Source organism: Tupaia chinensis, unplaced genomic scaffold (assembly GCF_000334495.1).
Source record: "Tupaia chinensis unplaced genomic scaffold, TupChi_1.0 Scaffold000216_1, whole genome shotgun sequence".
In the NCBI taxonomy this organism is placed as follows: domain Eukaryota; kingdom Metazoa; phylum Chordata; class Mammalia; order Scandentia; family Tupaiidae; genus Tupaia; species Tupaia belangeri.
In genome coordinates, this window is record NW_006159691.1 from 396,108 (window position 1) to 415,527 (window position 19,420).

At 50.7% G+C, this 19,420-nt stretch overlaps 1 protein-coding gene across 1 annotated transcript in view; it reads left to right on the forward strand.

Moving 5' to 3' along the window:
- Positions 1-19,420, forward strand: part of RIMS4 (regulating synaptic membrane exocytosis 4) — a 26,266-nt gene continuing 6,846 nt past the window's right edge. The window contains exons 1-5 of the mRNA XM_027771462.1: positions 1-85; positions 1,014-1,155; positions 17,180-17,292; positions 17,572-17,673; positions 18,261-18,400. Of these exons, the coding sequence (XP_027627263.1) occupies positions 1-85; positions 1,014-1,155; positions 17,180-17,292; positions 17,572-17,673; positions 18,261-18,400 (582 nt within the window). The remainder of the gene's footprint in view (positions 86-1,013; positions 1,156-17,179; positions 17,293-17,571; positions 17,674-18,260; positions 18,401-19,420) is intronic.

Below are 19,420 nucleotides of genomic sequence, written 5' to 3' on the forward strand. Positions count from 1 at the left end.
ATGTCAGAAGCCAGAGCGTGCCAAAATTGGGGGAATGGCTCACCAAGTGGTGCCGAGGGGGACCTGGGCATCGTTCATGGCGCAGGTCAAGTGACCAGGTGTCTCTGGGCCCCCACAGACCAGAAGCAGGATCTGTGAAGTCCTCTCTGTCTCCTATCATGTGTGTTCTGTCATGGAGACCAGCACACAGAAGTGTGTTTAAATCTTCCCAAGGGCTTCCACTAAGAAGGCACTCGGGAGGCCAGGCCACCCGTTGGTGAAATGGGATGCTCTACCAGGCAGTCCCTCATGGGAAGGCTCCCGGTTCAAGTCCAAGACCTCCCTGAGTACACTGGGCATGTTGTGCTCATGTCCAGGGCTGCTCAGGGCTGGGAGTGGACTGCCATGTCAGGCTCCTGTGGGGTGCTCTTACTTGCTCATGGAAGAAAAAATAAATAAGCCTAAGGAGAAAAGGTGCTCAGTGCGTGCAGTTGTTGGAACCTGGTTCAGGACGGACGTTGGGCTGGACGCCACGTTGCAAGAGATAAGAGTGTGCTCAGCGTGGTGGTGGCTGCAGCTGTTCCCTAAAGAGGTCTGTCGGCAGGAGGGGGTGAGGGAACAAGCAAAGCCCTGAGTTGGCTGCAGGAAGGGCAGAAAGAACCAGAAGCTCGGGAGCCTCAGGTCCAAGGCTCAGAGAGGAGGAGGTCGTGGTGAGAGTGGGAGGAGGTAAGAGGGTGAGGGAGGGAATGCCCAGGGCAGGTCGGGAGGTCTGGGGGTGGTGAGATTGCAGATGAGGAAGGGCAAGTCAAGAGAACACATTGTCTTGGCCAACACACATCTCACTCATGGGATAAATAAACAGAGCCTAATATAATGCTGTTTGTTGGGTGGGTGTGGCGGGCAGGGCTGTCCTGGGGTGAGTGGGTACTGGTATTGGGCAGCCACCAGCCACCAATACACTAACCAGATGACTCGGCCCCCTGTCCCCTCCCCCCTGTGCCCCTTTCCCCATCTCTCTTGGCCTTTTTGCCCAGAAGGTGACAGCCGGAGGCTGAAGGGCGCCATCCAGAGGAGCACGGAGACCGGGCTGGCAGTGGAGATGCCCAGCCGGACGCTGCGCCAGGCCAGCCACGAGTCCATCGAGGACAGCATGAACAGCTATGGCTCGGAGGGCAAGTGAGTACGGGCCGCGCCTGCCCACCGGCTGCCTGGCTCTAGCAGGTTTTTGCAGTGGGGGCAGAGGAACTGAGCAACTCCTCCGGGAGCTCTGGGCTAGCCTCTGGCTGGTGGTGGCTCTGTCCCAGGGCTCCTGGATGGCGCTGTCTTCAGAAAGGAAGCAGCGAAGCTCTGAGGGAGGGTGAGGGGCACAGGCACTGGTACCCACTGTCTGAACTTGAGTCTTGCCTCTGCCGCTTTCCGGCTGTGTGACTTGGGCAAGCCACGTGCTGTAGTTTCTTCATCCATAAAAAAGGGATAATAACACCAACCTCACTGGGTGCCATAAGGATTAAATCCATATCATCCTGGCTTAATGTGTTTTCTTTTTATTTTTTAAAGATTTTTAAATTTTATTTTATTTATTATTATTTGCTATAGGACATGTGTGCACACCAGGGAGAGACAGAGAGAAAGAAGGAAAGTGAGAAGCAAGCCACCAGGTCCAGGACTTGAACCGTGATCGGCCATGTGGAAGTCCAACCACCATGCCACCTGCTGGCCTGATGTTTTCGTTTGTTTTTTAACTGACAGAGGGCATATGCACTAGCCAGAGAAGGACAGGAGACAGTACTCCCAATGGTGCATGATTGTGTTGTAGACCCTTCTCTATTTCTCCGTCCTGTCCCGATGTGGGGCGCACATACACATGATTGGTGCTTGCTTTTTTTTTTTGAGAGGTTTTTGCGATAGGGTGTGTGCGCTCGCCAGACAGACAGAGAGAGACAGAGAGATAGAAAGTGAGAAATCACCCCCCCGGGGGGATGGCCATGCCACAATCCCTTCTCCTCCATTCTCCTCTCAGGATCTTGGGCACACACGCACCCGGTGTGAGTTTTAAGCCACCGGGTCCGGGACACGAACCACGGTAGACTACATGGGAGTCCAGCGACATAGCCATTACGCCAACTGCTGGTCCCAATTGGTGCATTTTTTAAGCCGTAGAGTAGAGATTCGAACTGCAATAAACCATGTGGGGTCCTGCTCCCTTAACCACTAGGCCACAGGACCAGCCCCTGGGCTGGTATTATAGAGTGTAGGACAGTGTTGGGCATATGGGTGCATAATATCAGTAAAGGAATAAAGAGGAGGCTCCAGAGGGGTTTTACTCTTGTCATTGTTATTTCTTCTTTTTTGCTTCTTAAATCCTGATTCGTTTTTTAAAGTATATACTACAGCTTGATAAAGGCATTTCATGGACATTAAATCACAAAACATAGGCACTCACTGGCTCCTAGCCAATGAGTCTCTCCCTTGGCCGCTCATTAGAGTCTCTGGGGAATTTGTTACAAATGCAGATTGCAGGGCCCCCAACACACACACACACACACACACACACACACACTCGGCTGCCCCCTCACACATATCGCTCACCCTCATACACAAAGCTGCACAAACACCCTCTTCTCATAACTGTTAGGGCTTCTCAGATTCCCTTTAAACCCATCTCCAGATCCCTGGCAACGAAACTTTAATCCAAAGTGACTTCCTTATTGTGCAGGTGACACCCAGAGAAGTTAGGGAGCTTGCCCTGGTCACACAGCATGTTAATAGGTCTGGGACTGAGGAGTCCTGACTCCTACCTGCGGCTTATTCTCTAACACCACACTGCGCTGTGGTCCCAGCTATGCTCTGAAGCAGCAAAGGATGGGATGTCATGATCCCGTCGTGCCCTCCAGGAGACTGAGGCTTGGGAAGCTCATGCCCACAATGTCCGGTGCAGTAGCCACTGAACACGCGTGGCGATTTACATATAAACTCATTAAAATCACATAAACGTCAGCATCCTGTTCCCCTGTCGCACTAACCATGTTTCAAGTGCTCAACGGCAGCACATGGTTAGTGCACCCAGATTGGACGGTGCAGAAAACAGAACGTTTTCATCATCACAGCAAGATCTCTTGAACAGCGCTGGCTGAGTGGCTCGTCCAGAGCCAGCACCCAGCCAGGGAGGGCTCGGGTTTGGCCTCCACCCTTTGCTCCCCTTCATTTCTGGCCCCACCTCACAGCTAGGGGCTCCTGCTGGCTAAAAGCCTTCCTTGTCCTCCACCCTCCCTTTAACCAGCATCTCTGGCCTTGGGAATGGCCAGGCCTTGGCAGGTGCTGCTCTTCCGCCTACCTCCTAGCAAGGCTTTCTGGTGGGCAAGGAAGGAAGAAGACAGGCGGAAGGGAGAGGAAGAAGAGGAGGAGGAGGAGGAGGAGGAGGAGGAGGGAGGAGCCAGTGTTTGTTTTACCCTGAGAAACCTGGCGAAGCAGCAACCTTAGAGAAAACTATGGAGGAGGGCTTCAAAAAGTTCTTAGAAAATGCATATCATGAAAAAACTGTAGGTGGATTTTATTTATATATTTATTTTGCACCAAAATAAACTTGTGCTATAAGCCCCCCTTGTTCCCTTATATTCTAGGCCTCTGGGGAGCAGCAGGTCTCTGCCGACAGGTGTGAGTCTTGGGGTCAGGAGGTGCCAGTCCTAGTTCTGGCTCTGCCATTGACCCTCTGGCGGCCTTGGGCACCTGCTGGCCATGGGCCTCTTTGAGCTTTTGGGAGGCTAGCAAACATCTTGTTGGCCCCATAGGCCGGACGGGAGGGCCATTCCTGGGGAGGGCAGTGTGGTTCTGTGCACAGCAGCGGGGCAAGGGGAGGAGTGGGGAAGACAAACCCACATGCCATTTCACAGAGGAGGAGATGAAGGCTTAGGAAGGTCACGTAACCTGTCCCTAGGGAGCAGCATAGAAATGTGTTGTGATGCCTGCATGTGACAGGGCTTGGAAAGTGGCTGTTGTTATCATTTGCTGTCATGTTTTAGGGGACCAGAGAGTCTTGTTACATTACAGGCAAGTTCCAAGCCTGGATTAAGAAGTCAGACAGCCCTGGTTTATGGCTCATTTCTGCTGCTTTGGGGAGGTTACTCCACCTCTCTGAGCCCGGGTGTTCCCGTAGAAAAAGGACAGTAGTATTGCAGAACACTGAGAAGCTGCGAGAGTTAAATGAGTTAATATGTGCAAAGTACCTAGGACAGTGACTGCACAGGGCAGGCACTGCAACTCATTGTGTTACTGTTTTTGTTGTTAGCGAAGCCACTGTTCTTTGGGTATCTTTCTGCTTGTGGTCAGCTACATTCTTAGGAATGGAGCGACCCTCCCACCACGATTCAGTTGTGTCTGTAAGTGCTTGGCACAGAGTAAGCACTCAATAACTGGCGATGGTGATGACTATGATTACTAAAAGGTTTGGGGTGCATGTTTTGAGCCCAGTAGAGAAAGGATCAGGGAGTGGGAGGCTGCTAAGCCCAGCAGGGGGAACAATCTTGCCATCTAGGGAGGGGCTGAGTCATGGTGAATCCCAGCCAGGTGCTGTCACCTGCCCAACACCTGGGCGAGGATGGGACTCAGGGACAGCTGGAGCCATTGAGCTATGTTCAGCCCCCTCCGTCTTTGCAGATATTTTGGGCACTGTTTGGACCCAGATGCCAGGCTCTGAAAAGGGAAAGGGTGTGGCTGTCCTCCCCCTCTCCCCGCCCCCTGGGTTTCTGCCAGCCCAGCTGAGCCTCTCAGGGAGTCAGCCTTGCTTGAGCAGCCTCCTCGAGGCTGCAGCCCCTGGCACTGTGGGCCTGTGTGAGCATGCGCTGGCTCCCTGGGCATATGCATTCTTGCCAGTGGGCGCAGGAAGTCTCCCACGTGGACTTTCATTTCCACAAATGTGATTGGGCACCTACAACGTGCCAGGCAGTTGGACTCGGCACCTTGGATCACTTACCCTTGGCGAGCCTCTCGGGCACCGAACAGGCAAGGAGCCATGTGTGAGAGCCGCCAAGGACAGGAATAGGAAGCCAGGGGGGTGCTGTACGCCCAGCCGGGTCTCAGGGTGAAGGAGTGCAGGTGACAGGGCTGGATCGCCCTGTCAGGGAGGAGGCTTTGGCCTCTGATTATGTAAAACCAATGGAGAATGGCTTCAGGCCTTGCTCTTAGAAGTATGCAGTCCAGGGGCCAGCAGGTGGAGTGGTAGTTAAGGCACTAGACTCCCACGTGGCTGACTGCAGTTCAAGCTTGAAAATCATGCCAGACCTGTGTGCATATATACTCAAAATCCCAAGAGGAGAATGGAGGAGAAGGGACTATGGTGTGGCCATCCCTCCTGGGGGGTGATTTCTCACTTTCCCTCTCTGTTTCTCTGGGAAGCACATGCTTCTTATGGCAAAAACCTTAAAATAAAAAATAAAATAAAATAACTCATGATTCAGGCTCTGTATTTTTTTAAGCTTATTTATTTCTTATGTCAGCAAAAGAGACAGACAGAGACAGAGACAGGCACCTCCAGTAGGGCACTTCATACCACGATTCACTCCCAGCCTCAGCTGGTCTCGGGTCATGGGGACACACATGCCCAACATGTTCAGGGATGTCTCTGGACACAAACGGAGAGCTCTCCCATGCAGGGTGGCCTCACAGAGTGTTGCATGGCCGTTGCACCTCCGTCCAGCCCTGACTCTGTATTTTAACAAGATCCCAGATGGTTCACATGCACATGAAAGTTGGTAAGGCCTGGCTTAATGGTAATCTACATATACTGTGTCATCTTGATGCAGGAAAATTATGCTGCAGGAAGTTGGGTTGTGTGAGCCCAAAACGGAATGCCGGAACAGCAGTGAACCCGATGCTTTGTCTCAGGCTCAGAAAGAATTAGAGACATGAACACAGAGAAGGGATAAAGTGCCCTGCAGCTAAAATGAGAGAATAATAATGATGATGATAAATACAAATTAAATAATTCTTTTTTAAAAAAAAAAAAGTGGAGAGTTTATTAAGAGAGGGAAGGAAGGGGACCAGCAGGTGGCGTGGTGGTGAAGGTGCTGGACACTCCCACATGGCTGACCACAATTTGAGGCTTGGACCTGGTGATTTCCTTTCTCTCTCTCTCTCTCTCTCTGTCTGATCAAATCAAAATAAGTGAATTAATGAATAAAATTAAATAAAGAATTCTTTTTAAAAATTAAAAGAGAGAGAGGGGGAAGGAAGATCAGAGCTCCCAGGCAGGGAGTGGGTCCTGGAAAATGAGTTGCTGAAGAAAATCTGAGGCTCGGGCTTTTGATCTATCAGAGGGGCTTTGTTTGGGCTTCTTTTTATTTAGGCTTGTTCAGGCCCTGGGAAGCTGACTTTCTGGGAGAAGAGAGAGGGGGCTTGCAGAAGGACTGGCTGTCATATTAAGGAGAAATACCAGCTCATTGACAAGCCTAGTGCTGCTCAGAAAGAGCTTGTTGGAGAATAGAGAAGGGACTGTGGCATGGCCATTCCCCCAGGAGGTGATTTTTCATTTCCTGTCTCTGTGTCTCTCTCTGGCACATGCGCCATATAGCAAAAATCTCTTGGAAAAGAAAGAAAAAAAAAGGAGCTTGCAGGGAGTGAGATGCCTGCAGGAAGTGCTGCTGTAGGTGGGGAGTTATGTTGTGTGAAGTCTCTAGTCCGTTAGGTCCAGGTCTCTGCCCTGAGACGCAGAATGAAACATCACAAATACTGGGAAAGCAGGAAAAGAGTTTTAATAGAAAAGTAAATATTTCTAATAGGAAAGAAATAACACCCCCATGCCTGAAAGGCATGTGGGTGGCAGCTGCCAGAGGACAGCTGCCTTGTCCTGAGGTTAGGTGTTTCTTCTGTCCTGAGCGTCGGTAATGAACGTTTAGCAGGCGGAGTTCCATCATAGTACCTGGCCTCTTTGGCTTCCAAGCTTTTTCCTGTCTGCTGCGCTTGCACATCTCTCTCAGGTGAGGAATTTAATGATCTGATTATGCATGCCCAGGGTGGTCTTTGAAGGAATGGCCATCTATATCTGGGTGCACCCCCAATTAGTTTATTGCCCCAGTGGCAATCAGGATGTTAGTGTCCCATCCCAGTGGTGAATTTTTGTGTGTATCTGGGATGGCAGGTAACAACCTCTCCGTTTCAAGATCTAGGTGGGAGTGAGGAATTTTCAAAGAGGGACCGGTTGCATCTCCTCCTAAGCTGTAATTGATCAAGCAACTTATAAAACAGCTCTGGTTGTGAGCAAGCAGCGGGAGCCAATACTTGCTCTCTAGTGAGAGCAGTGAGGGACCCTTCTCAAAAGCTTGACCAACAGGTAGCATAGTGGTTAAGGGCGCTGGGCTCCCACATGGCTGACTGCAGTTTGAGTCCTGGACCTGGCGGCTTGCCTTTTCACTTTTCCACTCTCTCTCTCACTCTGTCCCTCTCTGGTCAAATTAAAATAAATAAAGTTAAATAAAATAATTCTAAAAAGAAAAAAGCTTGACCAGAGAGACTCTATTTTATAAGTTGGCTCTATCTTAATATATGTGTGTGTCCATTTCCTACTACAGCGACTCTTCCTTGGGCCTCCCTGTCCTGTTGACCTACTCATTGGGTCTAATTCCTGTCTCAGTTTAATCTCAATGACGTGATGATGGTCAGACTGTCTTCATTCCCATTTTGCAGAGGAGGAAATGGAAGCCCAGAGAGGGTAACTTGCCCAAGGTCATACAACTAAAAGTGGCCGAGCCATGACTTAAATATGGGCTTTTGGAGTCTGTCTGTAACGATTATACTCAAGGGGCCAGCAGGTGGCATGATGGTTAAAGCCTTGGACTCCCACCTGACTGACCACGGTTCAAGTCTCAGACCTAGCAGCTTGAAACTTGCACCCAGTCACATGTGTAGGCATGCCCAAAGTCCCAGGAGGAGAATGGAGAAGAAGGGATTGAGACATGGCCATCCTCCCATACAAGTTAATTACTCACTTCCCTTCTCTCTGTCTCTCTAGTGAACTCACACGCCCTACAGCAAAACCTTAAAAAAAAAAAATTACACTCAACCCTTTCTCTTATCTAATGATTGTATCTATCACGATTTCTGGAGGTTGAGGCTACCAAGACGGTTTGGGTTTGGCAATGTCATTAGAGACCCAAAGTGCCTTCCTCTTTCCCCTCTGCAGGCCTCATTGCGTTACACAAGTCATGGCTTACCCTCTGGGGCTGAGGAAGAGTTTTTGTTTTCTGATTCCATTTTGCCTGATTAAATGGGATTCTGTGTGTTAAGGATAGAGGGGGATTCAGCCAAGCACCCACCCCACGACCCCCATCTGAGTGGGCCCATCTCACCCAGGCAGGGGATAGTGGTCAAGACCCCTGAGAAAGGGCCATGAGACAGACACCTCCCCAGATACAGTCATTCATAGTCCCCCGCCCCCAACCCTGAGATGCTCACTGCTGTCTGCCTTAGTTTGAGTTCTCCACGATCCAGGCCTGAGAAATGGATTTGAGTGCAAGTAGGTCACTGTTAAGTGATGCTGGAAAAATCATGACAGAGGACGTGTGAGAGGGTCAAGGCAGGGGCTATATCCCACACACTGTGCTTTAGGAGCCAGCTACACTCAGGGGCAACCAGAGCTTAGTCCTGACGCCTGAGAATTACCTCCCTGAGGAGGTGCAGAGGGAGCTGAGGTATTCACACTCCCGCTTACTGTTTATGACTGAGGGCTGATCCCAGACAAACATTCTAGCTCTTCCTGAGGAAAAGTGAGCTCTGGAGACCAGCGAAGTGCTTCAGGAACCAGAGAATCTTAGGTAAAGAATGCAGAGGTAATTAGAAGTTCATGAGCACTGAAGGTGTAAGGGGTTGGGGTCAGGTTGGCCGAGTCCCCCACACTTTCTGAATGTGTAGAACTATGGTCTTCTAGTCTCCAAATTGCCCAAACCAAAGGGTTCTCCCAGAAGGCCCCCTCTTCCATGTACTCCCTGTCCAGTCTCCCCCCCCCCCAAAATTATTTATTTAATTTTATCTATTATTATTATTTTAAATTTTACCAGATAGAGAGAGGGAAAGTGAGCAAGCAAGCTGCCAGGTTTGGGACTCAAACCATGGTCAGCCATGTGGGAGTCCAGTGCCTCAATCACCATGTCACCTGCTGGTCCCTATTCAGTCTTTTCTGGCTATACCATTTTACTCTTTTTCTTTTCTTTTTGCCAGAGGGCTTGCATGCTCACCAGAGAGAGACAGACAGAGAGGAAGAAGGAAAAAGCACCCCGCAACGGGATGTGATCATGTTGCAATCCTTTCTCCCCTGTTGCTCCATCCTGCAAGGATTTGGGGCATGCATGCCTGCCTGATACTTTTCAAGCTGCTGGGGCCAGGATTTGAACCACTCAGTCAGCCATGCAGGATCCAGCTCCCTTAACTACCAGGCCATGGGACTGGCCCTACCAGTCTACTCTTGATTATCTGTTGAATCCATCCATTTTCCCCATCTCCATCTCATCCCCTGGTCGAGGCCATTCCTCTCTCTTGCCTGGACCCCCGCAAGTCTCCTTTTTGATCTGAACTCCAGAGTCTGTCACTCAACGTTTATTTTCTCTGACCTCTTCCAGTCTCTCCCAGTCTCCAGCCATGTGCCCCTTGCTCCGCCACCCTGAACCTTCACGCTTCCTTCTTCCTCACCTCCGGGTCTTTGTGTCCATTGCCCTCTCTACCTGGCATTCTCTTTTCCTACTCCCACTTACTCTTCATCCTCTGACTCATCCCTCCAGATCTCAGCTGAGAACTGGCACATACGCTTTATCTCATGTGCCAGCTCCAGTTAATTGATAGTGAGTGGCTCCCTGGAGTGCTGTGTTGAGAAGGATTCTGGAGCCAAGTCCAGGCTTGGCAGCAGTGCTGAGGTTGATTAGCAATGTCTGCCCTGGGCGTGGGCAGAAGTGGAACAGCATGGTCTGCCCTTCCCCTGGCTGTATCAGCAGCCTCCCCACTATTGCACCCTCCACTTGCTGTTGTAATTGTCACATGTGTGTCTGTCTGTCCCACCAGACACTGAGTTTGAATCCTGCCCAGGTGGCCTGCAGTTGGTACTCTGTGAGTTCTGATGAATAGTGAGTAGGTGTGTACAGCAGAAGCGTACACACATTCTAGCCCCTCCCATGTCGCCTTCATGTCACAAACTCTGGGCCTGAGTATCCTCTGTCAGCCTGGAAGCTCTCAAAGCTGGCTCCCAGCCCCCACCTGCTCTTTCCTCCTGCTCTTTGTTGTCCTGAGGAGTCTGGGTCACTAGCCACCAGGGCTGAGGGTGTCTGGGTCACTGTGCCCCCACAGGCTAGGAAAGCCGAATGTGAACCTGGCGCAGGGTGACCGTTTCCCTGACCTCACACGCTCGGGAGGCTGGCAGGTAGTCAGATCCCCTCCCTTCCACACCTCTGCTGCTGACCAAGTCACCATGCCTGAAGGACAAAGCCGGAGAGGACATGGCCGTGGCTAGGAGATGGGGATTTGTTTTGTTTTGTGTTACAAGCACTAGTATTTGTTGAGCATTTGACTGTGCCAGACTCTGTCCTAAGGAGCTGATCTCATTTAATGCTCACAGCCACGTGGAGGATTATCCTGTCATTATTTATTCCTGTTTTACCAAAAAGGAAACAGGCTCGGAGAGGTGGAGAGGTGGAGAATGGAGAATGCACCTCCACTAGTGAATGGGGATATCAGGATTTCAGTCCTGGCCTGGGGGCTGAAGATCCTTGTGCCCTGCTCTGGGAAAGGGTGCAGGCCCCCGGGGCACATGGAGACGGTGCAGTGGTTACACAGTGAACTGGAGTCTGACTCGTTCAAATCCTAGGCTTGCCACTTCCTAGCAGGTGATCTTGTTTGGATTTCTTAATAGTTTGTTGCTTCGGTTTCCCCTCCTGTTTTATAGAAGGAGAGGAATTGTAAGCATAGCTTTTATAGAGCTGTTAAGAGGATTAAATGAGTTAATGTTGGTAACATAGTACCACAAGTGCTTAGCTCATGAAGCTTTGTTTTTTAAGGTTTTTTTTTCTTTCCTTCATGAGAGCGAGAGACAAAGACAGCGACTCTCAATTGGGTCTCATGCCACGGTCCCCTTCTCCCTCCTGCCAGCCCATGAGTTTTTTGATGAATAAAAAGGTTTTGACCAAAATGATTGATAAATACATTTAAAATTTTTTTATTTATTGTTATTATTATTTTTAAATTTGCCATAGGACACATGCACTCACCAGAGAGAGAGAGAGTTAGAGAGCAAGCAAGCCACCAGGCCTGGGACTCAAACTGTGGTCAACCATGTGGGAGTCCAGCGCCTTAACCACTATGCCACTTGATGGCCCCTGTTTCTGATTTTTGATAAATAAAATATAAATCAAGTCCCTGGCTTCACGCCCATGAGTCATCGTCTTGTAGAGGAACAGGTTTAGAGATGTTCGGAGCATTGCAAAGCCAGAGTCTGGATCATGGGCCGGGATGTGCCCCGACATACAGGCAGCTCCACCATAGCACTTGTTTTGCGAACAAGAATTTGTTCCAACATGATTGAATGATTAGGAAAGGCTGTGACCAGACACGGATTTCACATTTGCTCAGTCAGGCACAGTTTTACCCGGGAGAAACACCAGGTGAATATAGAAAACCATGCCTGCGTGGGAATACACAAAGCACACACCTCAGACCTCTCCTGCACCTGGATTTACTGTGTGTGTGTGTGTGTGTGTGTGTGTGTGATAGCCACACCTGGTGGCATAACTTTCCATCTGACCTCAAACGGCCTTCCTCTCACCACTGCACACTCACTCGGGGTGCAGCTCTCTGGTGCCCACTTCTCAAGCAAATTCAGGCTATCTTCACAGTGAAGGTCTTCAAAGCAAAAGTATTATGTGTTTTGTTTTGTTTTTATTGCCAGAGGGTGTGCACACTCACCAGAGAGAGGGGAGAGAGAGTGGTACCCCCTAGTGGAGGATGGTCATGCACAATCCCTTTTCTCCCCTTCTCCATCCCATCAGGGTTGTGGGTGCACATGCACACACACCTGGTGTGTTTTTCAAGTTGCCAGGACTGGGGCTTGAACTGCTGTCAGCCTTGTGAGATCTGGCTCCCCACACATAAGGCTTAGCTATTGTGCTATGGAGCCAATTCATTATGTTTTGTTATGTTATGTTATAGGGTCCATGTTCTCTCCCAAGAGAGACAGAGAGAGAGAGAGAAAGTGAAAATCATTTCTTCCCCAGCCCCAGAGAGGATGGCCATACTGCAGTCCTGTCTCCTCTAGTTGATTGTCTGGGTTTGGGGGCACACATGCATATGTACCCAGAGTGATTTTCAAACCTCTAGTTCCAGGACTCGAACCCCACAGCCGACCATGGGGAAGTCCAGTGCCTTAATATCTATGCCACATGCTGGCTCTGTTATGTATTTTTAAACATTTATTTATGTATTCTGTGAGTGGAGTGACAGAGATACAGCACCCTGACATGGTCTTAATGCCATGATCCACTCCCAGCCTCACCATGGATCATGGGCATACATATGCCTGGCATACTCAGGGAGGTCTCTGGACACGAACTGGCAACCTTTTCATGTGGATGCACTTTCCCAGCATTGCATTTTGCTGTTGCATCACCATCCATCCCCAATCACTTAACATGTATAAAACTGCTGCTGTTTTTAGTATATTTCTTTCCCTTTTTTAAAAATGTGACACTGACCCCATTTTCTCCATAAGCGCTGAGATTCTTTATTGCAGGATTTTGTATTGCACAGTAATTTTTAGAGCTGTATATTTCACGGTAGAGCAGAATTGACTGTCTTGTAGGCTCTGCAAGTCTGGGAAGGTGGACGGGTGGATGGACACGTGCGGGGCAGGCAGTGAACGGGTGGGCAGGGAGCCCATAAACTACTCAAACCTTTCAGAACCACATAACCCATAATCACCCTGAGGGCGGCGCAACCTTTTAATTTCTAATGCCGTTGAGACGGGTGATCCATCTGGAAAAGAAAATGGAGCCAAACCCCTGAGTAACCCAATTACTCCTTTAACCGTCAAGAACACAGAAAATCCAGGGGCCAACCTAAGCTCAAAGGTTAATAATACAAGACAAATGGATTTCAGCTCCACAAACAAAACTAACAGGATTTGAAGTGCAGGAAATCTCATTTCACCATTAATGCAGAAGAAGAGACCCAGGAACATGGGGTATAATCCTGTTTTGGGCTCTGCCTCTGCCCTCATGGCGCAAGTGAGTCCCCAAAGGAACCTGCTGCCGCGGCCCCACCCTCTCCCATGACCTGGGCTTGGTCTCAGGCCTCCAGATGCTGCCCTTCCTCACAGATCTGAAATCCGAAATGTCACGCAGATGCCAAGAAGGGGAGAGGAGGGCAGCAGGCCTAGGCCATGGCATCTCAATCCTCTTTATTCCTTAATTAATTCAAATTTCTTTCTTTCCTGAGAGGGAAACAAAGACATACCCTCAACAGGGTCCCATGCCTTGATCTGCACCCCCAGCCTTCCCAGCCAGCCGATTGGGGTACAGGTACCCAGCTTGTGCAGGTCACCCCGGGACCCAAACCCATGATCCCCTGCAAGGATCCAGAACTGCTGCGTAGCTCATGACTGTGCAGGACCATGGTCCTCATTGCTTTATTCTTGCAGCAGGTACTCCGTGTTAAGTACCTTGCCTGTGTTATCATTCACTGTCCTCAACAAATTAGCAAGGCAGTTAGTCCTTACTCCATTATGCGGGAGGAAACCACTGCTCAGAGAGGTTAAAACACTTGCTGTTGATTGCACAGTGCTGGAATTCTGGGTCTCTATTATGCCAAAGTCTGGTCTGAACTTCTTCATTCTTTAAAAAAAGAAAAATTAAGGTTTTTTATGATAGGACGTGTGTGCTCGCTGGAGAGAGACAATGACAGGGAAAGTGAAAAATCACACACACACACCAACCCCAGAGGGAATGGCCATTCCTCAATCCCTTCTTCTCTTGGGATTTTGGGCATGCACACACATGTATACGATGTGAGTTTCAAGCTGCTGAGTCCAATGCGTGAACCACAGTTGGCCATGTGGGAATCCAGCGCCTCAATCATTATGCCACCTGCTGGCCCCTAACTTTATTTTTCTAGTTCAAGACAAGCCGGAGAGTTTGGCAATGTACACTTGTGTTGCGATTGCATATGAGGACTGGTCTGTGTAGTAGCCTGTATGTGGCACTTAATTCAGCAAGCTTGTTGGTATCCTTTTGCTAATGGTTCCTATAACACTGATTTTTGAAACATGTAAAGCTGGTGTACACAGGCACCATCTAACTGAATGCTGTTATCTGCAAGGTGCAATCTTAGGTAAGAACATTGATTGACACACAGAGACAATAGCAGCTGCGAGAAGTCACACAGCAGGCAGTTGGCCAGCATGGAGTAGAACCACGTCTCACTTTGTATCCTCTGCTGTCTTTCCTGCTCCAGGAAGACTCCAAGGTGGAGTGGGGTCTGTGAGGCAGTTGGACTTCTGGTCAGAAGGGACCACCATATTCCTCCTTTCCCGGTGGTATGGAGCGTGTGATAACCACTCAGGGTTTCCGGGGCGGCAGCCTGGTTCCTTGGCAGCCGCAGAGGCACCCTGGGATGGGAAATCAGGCAGCCGCCCAGATATTATAAACAATTACCGCTAATTACCAGGCCTGCCAGCTCCCCATTGTCTCCTCACAGCCCCACCAGGAACTGAGGAGCAGACAATGGCGATGTTGGAGGAAGCTTTCAATTTCAGGCTGTGAAGGCCTTGCGCTGCCTGGGAGGCTGGGCACCTTGCATGCCCAGGAGCTCACGCGGCTTTTGGAACCCTGGCTCTCCTTATAAAACAGAACTTGGACCCTGCAGGCAGCCAGTAGGGTGGTGTGGAGCCAGGCCATGGGCCAGCTGTGAGAAAGGCTGGTCTGCGCCTCCGTGCGCTGATTAGGGTCTTTGGGTGTGCAGGAATGGCGCATGCACATTTCAACCCCCAGACATTAAAGCGACTGTGTTTTCCGTAGCTTCTCTATAAAGAAAGCACTGTTGCATCCTTGTTCAGAAACCCAGCACAGGTGTTTCTGGGCAATGGCTGGCCAGGCCCCTTTTGTCTTATGGCCTGACTGTCTTTTAGGATCACGGGACTCTCCACTGTGGAATGTGGAAGATTTTCTGTTTTTCAACATTTCCTAAAGGACGCATAGCACAGAATTTACACCTTCCCATTCTGAGTATACCGCTCAGTGGCCTTAGGTCCTTTACCATCTTCGGGGGCATCTCCTGGACTCTCCTTGCTAAGCCACCACTCTGTACCCTTTAACACTAAACCCCCATTCCTCCCTCTCCCCCACCTTGGCAGCCACCTTCCACTCTCTGTCTCTGAGCCTGACTACCCTAGATACCACATGTAAGTGGGATATACACGACTTGCCCTTTTGGACTGACTTGTGTTACTTAGCATCTGTCCATGAGGGTCATTCATGCTGTAGTATGAGCCAGGATGCCCTTCCTCGTTTTGTTTTTGTTTGTGTTTGTGTTTTTTAACTTTTGCTATGGGTGCATGCACTTGCTGGAGAGACAGAGAGGGAAAGGGACAGTGAGAAAGCACCCCTTGGGGAAGGCCATGCTGCAATCCCTTCTCCCTTAAGATTTTGAGTGCACACACACATGTGCCCAGCATGTTCTTCGAGCCTTTGGTTCTGGAACTTGAACTGCACGGGCAGCCACCTTAGTCACCATGCTACCCACCAGCCCTATCTTTTTCTTTTTTTCAAGGCTGAATAATGTTCCATTGTGTACACACACACACACTTTGAATATACATACTTTGTTTATCTGTTCATCCATCAGTGGACACTTGGGCTGCTTCCACCTCTTGGCTGTTGTGGATAATACTGCTGTGAACAAGCGTGTGCAATTATCTATTAAAAACCCTGCTTATGAGGCCAGCAGGTGGCATGGTGATTAAAGACACTGGACTCCCACACGGCTGACCATGGTTCGAGTCTCAGACCTGGCAGCTCATTTTCCTCACTTTCTCTCTCTCTGTCTCTCTCTCTCTCTGGTCAAATTAAAACAAATAATAATAATAAAGAAAGAAAAAAAAATACCCTGCTTCCAATACCTTTGGGTAGACACCCTGATGTGGACTTGCTGAATTATAATTCTATTTTGAATATTTTGAAAAACACTATACATTATACATCTCATTTAATGCTCACAGCAGACCTAGGACATAGGGACATTATTATTCCCATTTCAGAGACAGAAAAAGGGACACTTGGAGAGGTGAAGGGAGGGCAGAAAGAAACTACCTTAAACTGACTAGAGAAAATAATGATGATTCTTGTTATTGGCTTGTATAGCCAAAAGAAGATAAAGGGACTTGCTTCAGGCAGGGCTTGATCCAGGAGCTCACACATGTCCATCAGTTTGATGGCCTCATTATCAGGCTCCAGATGGCAGTGAGAGAGCTGCCAAAAACTTCAGTCTCCTGCTCTAGCCTGGCGGGAAATGAGAGCTGCTCATTCCCCACAGTTCAAACCAAGCTTCCAGGCCAGAATCTTGGCTGAATTAGGCCGCGTGCCTGTCTGTCCTGCCACCACTAACCCAGGGCAGGAAGGCCCTGGCCAGAGGCTGCAGGCCAGTCTCTGGGAGGAAGATCTCCAAAGGAGTTCGAGGTCTTATGACCAAGGCAAGGGGAAGTGGAAACTGGGCAGCGCGCGGGCCTCACGGTCACGTGTCTGCGTCCTGAGGCTGTTCCACCCACCGTGCTTTTCTGTGCAGTGGATCAGCAGTGGCTCCTGTTCAAATGCAGATTCTGGTTCTGCTCTCCGGCGCGGCTGGTGGGGGCCAGTCCTGTGTTTCTCATTAGCTTCTGTGTGCCACGGCCATGGCTGGAACTATGGCTGCGGTGGTCTCTGGGCTGCTCTTGGAGTGTCAGGCACTAAACCGCTGACCCCAAGCTCTTGATCACCTTTTCCTCCTGTGATCCTTAGGGCCATCCCAAGGGGTAAGTGTCAGCACATTCGTTTCCTGGAGGTGGAAAGGCTTATCCCAGAGAGAGAGGACGATGGACATCGACAGAGACACTGTGGGAGAGGGGCGTTCTGGAGCGACCCCCATCTTTGGAGTGCTCAGTCGGCCCCTGGGAACATTTGTTTTGTCTCCTCTTTTCTTCTTGCAGCCTTAACTATGGGGGCGTTTGCCTGGCATCGGACGCGCAGTTCAGTGACTTCCTGGGCAGCATGGGACCAGCACAGTTTGTGGGCCGCCAGACCCTGGCCACCACACCCATGGGTGAGTGCCCCAGGCCATGCCAAACAGAGGCGGGTCGGGCCACCAGAAGGCCTGCGTCTCTCCCTCCTGGCCCTTTGCCTATCCGCTCCATCCTCGGAGCACCCCACCTGGAGCCTGATCAGCACTGTCCACCCAGCAGATCCGGGGCCCTCGATGTAGGAGTTGGTTCCGATCATGTTTGAGACTGAGGGTAGGGGCAAGGGGCTTCATCCCTCAGCAGAGGAGGAGCCAAGTCCTTGCTTGAGCCATTGCAGCCCCATCTCTTGGGGCCTGTTACAGGGGACGTGGAGATCGGCTTGCAGGAGCGGAACGGCCAGCTAGAAGTGGACATCATCCAGGCTCGTGGCTTGACAGCCAAGCCAGGCTCCAAGACACTGCCAGGTATGGGGGCTGCCTTCCCTCCGCTAGGCTGGGGTGGGCATCGGCGAGGATATCCTGAGGGGCATCTGGGGCCTAGAAGAAAACTGGGCCAGACATGGGGACCCCTGTGTCCTGACTAGCGGAACGGGTGGTCTAGAGCTCCCTGGGCCCACTGGAGGTTATATGTTGACCTCATCAGTCCCCCCAGTGGGCTGAGTTATGGAAGGCAGGGGCCGTCTTCTCCATCTGTCGTGATGCCCAGTGCCTAGTAGGGCACCTGGCACACAGTGGGTGCTTGGCAAACATATGCTGGGAGAGCAGGTCAGCAGGTGAGCATGTAAGTCAGGGAAGGGGCAGGTGAGCCATGACAGAGAGGAAGCAGCTGAGTACAGAGTGCACAGAAGGCAGGAGGCAGCCAGGACCATGGGGGCAGAAGGAGGTCCCACCAAGCCCGGCTGCTCCTGCCACCCTTTGCCCCTGCTGCCTCCTACCCAGCCCTATAGGCACTCCAATCCCCAGCAGTGGGTGGGCAGCCCCCCTCAATTGCACCCGCTGCCTGTCTTTTGAGGGGTGAGACTAGAACTCGGCTTCCTGGCCTCTGTCCACAGCGGCCTACATCAAGGCCTACCTGCTAGAGAACGGCGTCTGCATTGCCAAGAAGAAGACCAAAGTTGCTCGAAAGTCACTGGACCCGCTGTACAACCAGGTGCTGCTGTTTCCTGAGAGCCCCCAGGGCAAAGTCCTGCAGGTGAGGGGCTCTTGGGTGCACATGTGTGTGTGCAGTCATGCATGAGCACAGATGTGTGCTGCGGTGAAAGGGTGGCGCCCTGGGAGAGGATGTCTCTAGAGAGCCTCACCTGGAGGAAATGGAGCATGCTAGTTAGTCTGAACTCCACACCGTACTGTGCACCTTGGATCACATTCCTTTCTGATCCTGAGCTGCTTTACCTGTGAAATGGGGATACTAAGGGTGCCTGCCTGACAACGTTACTGAGTCAGTGGAACATGTGCTGGGCGCAGGAAAAGCATTTGCACCTTTGGCCTGCTCTACAGATGGCTGCCATGATAATTATGATTACTGTCATCAGCCTCTGGAGGCCAGGGCCCTGGGCTGCAGAACAGTAGAAATAGATCGGGCCCTGAGGACAGAGAAGTGCTTGGCTCCACCATAAGGAGGCCCCTAGTGGTCACTAGCTCAAGCCTGGAGCTGGAGCATCCTCCCACGTGGGGACGGATGCCCCCCGGAGTCCTGTCGCTCTTCCCAAGCTGCCACATGGAGCCTCTGACTTGCACCTCAAGCCTTGCATCTTGACTGACCGAGCAAAGCAACCGAAGGCAGGGCCAGGTGTTGCAGGGTCAGACATGGCAGAGCAGTAGAATACAGTGCTCTGTGAGGCTGACCCCGGTGGGGAGCTTCTGGGTTCATGTCCAGAGACCTCCTTGAGTACACTAGGCATATGGGTGCCCATGACCAGGGCTGGCTGAGCTGGGAATGGGTTATGGCATCAAGTCTGTAGGGGTGCTGTTTCTCTGTTTTCTTCCTCTCTCTCTTTCTCTCTCTGTCTTTCTCACTCATGGAAGAAATAAATACACTTAAAAAAAAAAGTTGCCAGGGCCAGCAGGTGGCATGGTGGTTAAAGACACTGGGCCTCCCACATGCTGACCACAGTTTAAGTCGCAGACCTGGTAGCTTACTTTCTCACTTTCTCTCTCTTTCTCTCTCTCTGGCACACATGCCTTGTGGCAAATTAAAAAATAATAATAGTGA